At 34.2% G+C, this 3,851-nt stretch overlaps 1 protein-coding gene across 1 annotated transcript in view; it reads left to right on the top strand.

The window, feature by feature from the left end:
* The window catches only part of LOC100636932 (deoxyribodipyrimidine photo-lyase-like), a 6,999-nt gene extending 4,589 nt beyond the window's left edge, over nt 1–2,410 (top strand). Inside the window, exons 2-8 of the mRNA XM_003390922.3 lie at nt 82–240; nt 288–486; nt 540–723; nt 798–888; nt 995–1,154; nt 1,957–2,106; nt 2,257–2,410. Coding sequence (XP_003390970.2) covers nt 82–240; nt 288–486; nt 540–723; nt 798–888; nt 995–1,154; nt 1,957–2,106; nt 2,257–2,306 — 993 coding nt within the window. The 3' untranslated portion in view covers nt 2,307–2,410. The remainder of the gene's footprint in view (nt 1–81; nt 241–287; nt 487–539; nt 724–797; nt 889–994; nt 1,155–1,956; nt 2,107–2,256) is intronic.
* Nucleotides 2,411–3,851: the final 1,441 nt, after the last annotated feature.

Below are 3,851 nucleotides of genomic sequence, written 5' to 3' on the forward strand. Positions count from 1 at the left end.
ATGTATGTGTCACTGTGATTTGTGTAAGCTATTAAAGTATGTTGTTATTTGTAACTAATGTTTTTATTAACTACCTGATAGGTGGATGCACACAACATAGTGCCAGTATGGCTGGCATCTGATAAACAGGAATACGCTGCTAGGACTATTCGTAATAAAATACACAAGTTTCTGCCGGAATTTCTAACAGAGTTTCCTCCTGTTACTGTCCATACTCATAACTCTAAGTTAACAATGAAAGTAAGGACCTTATGATATCAGGAGGTGCATGAGTATTGTTTTACTAGTCAACTAATTGGATTAAAGCAAAGGAGAGCCTTGAAATTGATATGACAGTCAGTGAAGTCTCATGGGCTACTCCTGGGACTAATGCTGGGCTAAAGGTATTGGATGAATTCTGTACCAAGAGACTCAAGTTCTTTGCTGCGCAACGCAATGACCCCAATAAAGATTCTCTCAGTAACTTGTCTCCTTGGTTTCATTTTGGTATGTTAATATTACGTATTTTCCTACTATTTAAAATTATTTATTTTGTAAAGGTCAAATTGGGGTACAGAGAACTATCCTAAAAGTCAAGAGTTATAGTTCGAAGCACTCTGAGAGTGTATCAGCATATATTGAAGAGGCAGTCGTGAGGAGAGAGCTAGCTGATAACTTTTGCTATTATAATCCTCACTATGACTCCATCAGTGGGGCAGCACAATGGGCTCAAGATACACTAAAGTGAGCTAATATTATGTAATAGCATTATTTCACATTATTTCATCATTATTGTGATTTTTTTTCTTTTTCTCCAGAGCTCACAAGAAGGATAAGAGAGAGTACATTTATACTCAGGAACAATTTGAGTCATCATCGACGCATGATCCTCTTTGGAATGCTGCTCAAGTGAGATTTATGGTAGTGCATTCACTGCATTGATTATACATTGTGTACATGTATGTATGCTGCATTCACAATAATTATAATATTTATTATTTATAATATTGTATAGCTACAAATGGTACAGGAAGGAAAGATGCATGGTTTTCTGAGGATGTATTGGGCTAAGAAGATACTGGAATGGACATCAAGTCCTGAGGAAGGATTAAGGATTGCTATCTATCTCAATGATAAGTATGAGATTGATGGTAGAGACCCTAATGGATATGTTGGTAAGAAAATAATAATGTGTACTTTGGAGCAACTTTTAAATTCATAAAAAATCCAGTTTTGATTAGAATCAGCTCAAACTTTCTACGCAACATAAAAACATGTATGCGTATCAGAAAAATTATACAATTGAGGAATTTTCTATTTTTCATTTTTGGCAAAATTTTGCCAAAATCTCTGTACTATAGTACAGGGACTTTAAGCCGATTTTGGAGCAACTTTAAAAATTTGTAAAAAATTTAATTTTAATTGGAATCAGCTCAAACTTTCTATGCAACATAAAAACATCTATATGTACCAGAAAAAATTATACAAATGAGGAATTTTCTACTTTTCATTTTTGGCAAAATTTGGCCAAAATCCCTGTACTATAGTACAGGGACTTTGGGCTGATTTTGGAGCTACTTTTAAAATTCGTAAAAAAAATTAATTTTGATTGAAATCAGCTCAAACTTTCTACACAGCATAAGAACATGTATGTGCATCAGAAAAAATTATAATAAAAAGGAATTTTCTACTTTTCATTTTTGGCAAAATTTGGTCAAAATCCCTGTACTGTAGTACAGAGACTTTGGGCTGATTTTGGAGCAACTTTAAAAATTTGTTAAAAATCCAATTTTGATTGGAATCAGCTCAAATTTTCTACACAACATGAGTACATTTCTATGCATCAGAAAAAAGTTTTAATGGAGAATTCTCTCTTAGCTATTTGTCATGAAAAATACACTGTCATTCATGTCTGACTTACCCCATATAGATTATTATAATTACACAGCACTATTTTGTGTCTCTATTGATTGATAGGTTGTATGTGGTCGATATGTGGCATTCATGATCAAGGCTGGGCTGAGAGATCAGTGTTTGGTAAGATACGGTACATGAACTATCAGGGATGCAAGAGGAAGTTTGATGTTGGACAGTTTGAAAGGAAATACAACAAGAAAAGGAAATTAGGTGAGCAATAGTATCTAATGTAAAGGCTTCCTTTGTTGTTTTTTGCAATATTTATTAGCATAGAAGGGGCAGGCCCAGACTATTATAGTATAAATGAATGTATTGTCATTTATTTTTTGATCATCTAAAATGTACATAATAAAATTTTAGATAAGGAAGAGCTACCTGCTGCATTCAAGAAGTTTAAAAAGCAAAAGTAACTCTCAAGACATTTTATTTTATTATCAAAACTCATCTTATACACACTTTATTTTATATATTCATTATAATAATCAAAATTCTAAAACGACAATGATGACATAACTATTAAGTTGTTATTACAATTTAATACAAAACTATAGGCAGCTGATGTCTAATACCTACAATTAGTCACACATTAATTCATTAATAGAATAGAAATTAAAACTTTTACATTTTGATTGCTGCCAATTCATCTGCATCAGGGAAATCTTCAGGATCTTCATCCATGACGTATAAGGCACTCTTATATGCAACCAGAAGTGTAATTTCGTTACTCCTAAATCCAGGAACCCTACCTTTAAGCTCATCCAGAAACCTTATTTTGTACTGAAGCTCCATTCCGTACACTTTTGCTTTTAGTTTCTTACGAACAACTGCCTTCTCCCACTTTAGCACATCTCGTATTTCTTTGGTAGTCTTGATTGTCCTGAGGATACTGGTAGCAGTTTTTATGAGCTCATCTTTGCAAGGATTATCAGGAAACAGTTCCTCTATGTTGGAAGCAATAACGCTTCTGTCTATGTCACCAGCATATCGTACAAGAACTGCAGCTTCATTTGATCTACACTGGGACCTATATCCTTCTGTGATTACTGGTTTCAGTCCAGATATCTCTTGCTGAATTTTTTCCAACTGCTTGTCAGCTTGCAATAATTTCTTGTATTCCTTGCTTTGCTCACTCTCCACTTCTACCTTTACTTCACGATCCCTGTATACTTCACGGTCCTTGTACACTACTTCAGGTTTTGATGAACTTCCACCCATTATATCAGCCCAATTCTATAGATCTTTTGACTAATCTTTCTAGACTAGAATGACTCACATAAATTCTATTTATAATTTTACCACAAGATCATTCTAGAATTGTAGCATGTTGACTGTTCTATTCTGATAACAGTCTCATGATACTAATTCTGATAGTGGGAATATTGTATATATAAATGCTTCCTGTTTTTGGTCATGTTTTGTCTTGTGTATTGCTTTATGATTATACCACCTGTAATTCCTATTTTGAAGTACAATGTGTGTGTACTATAAAGGCGGATTTACAATATTACGCTAGTCCTGACGTTACGTTGACGCTGGAATAGAATCTGGTTCTATTCCAGCGGAAAGCATGCGTCAAAAGGTCAAATCGCCCACGTTTTTGATTAAAAATTGACGGTACGCTGGCCTAATGTCATATTGTAAATCCGCCTTAATTGATGCACATAGCTATTATTATTACCAGTATAATCTAGTTAACATAAAAAGGACTATTATCTCTCTTTTAATTCTCTATTGACTAACTAAATTTAGCATTAGTTTGCATGCTCATTGATACAATGTAGTGTACTATGAATAACGTTTCGTTATGTGTGTGGCCCCATTTTGTTAGTTTGTGTATTCCTCCCCTGAAAGTATGCTTCTCTCAGTTAGTCTCCTTATCTGCCTCTCTCTCTGCAATTGTCAAGTATTCCCACCTCCTCCTAAAACTGCTTCACTTGGGGTTGAAGTGGGTAGTA

The sequence above is a fragment of the Amphimedon queenslandica genome, unplaced genomic scaffold (assembly GCF_000090795.2).
Source record: "Amphimedon queenslandica unplaced genomic scaffold, v1.1 AMPQUscaffold_11488, whole genome shotgun sequence".
Classification (NCBI taxonomy): domain Eukaryota; kingdom Metazoa; phylum Porifera; class Demospongiae; order Haplosclerida; family Niphatidae; genus Amphimedon; species Amphimedon queenslandica.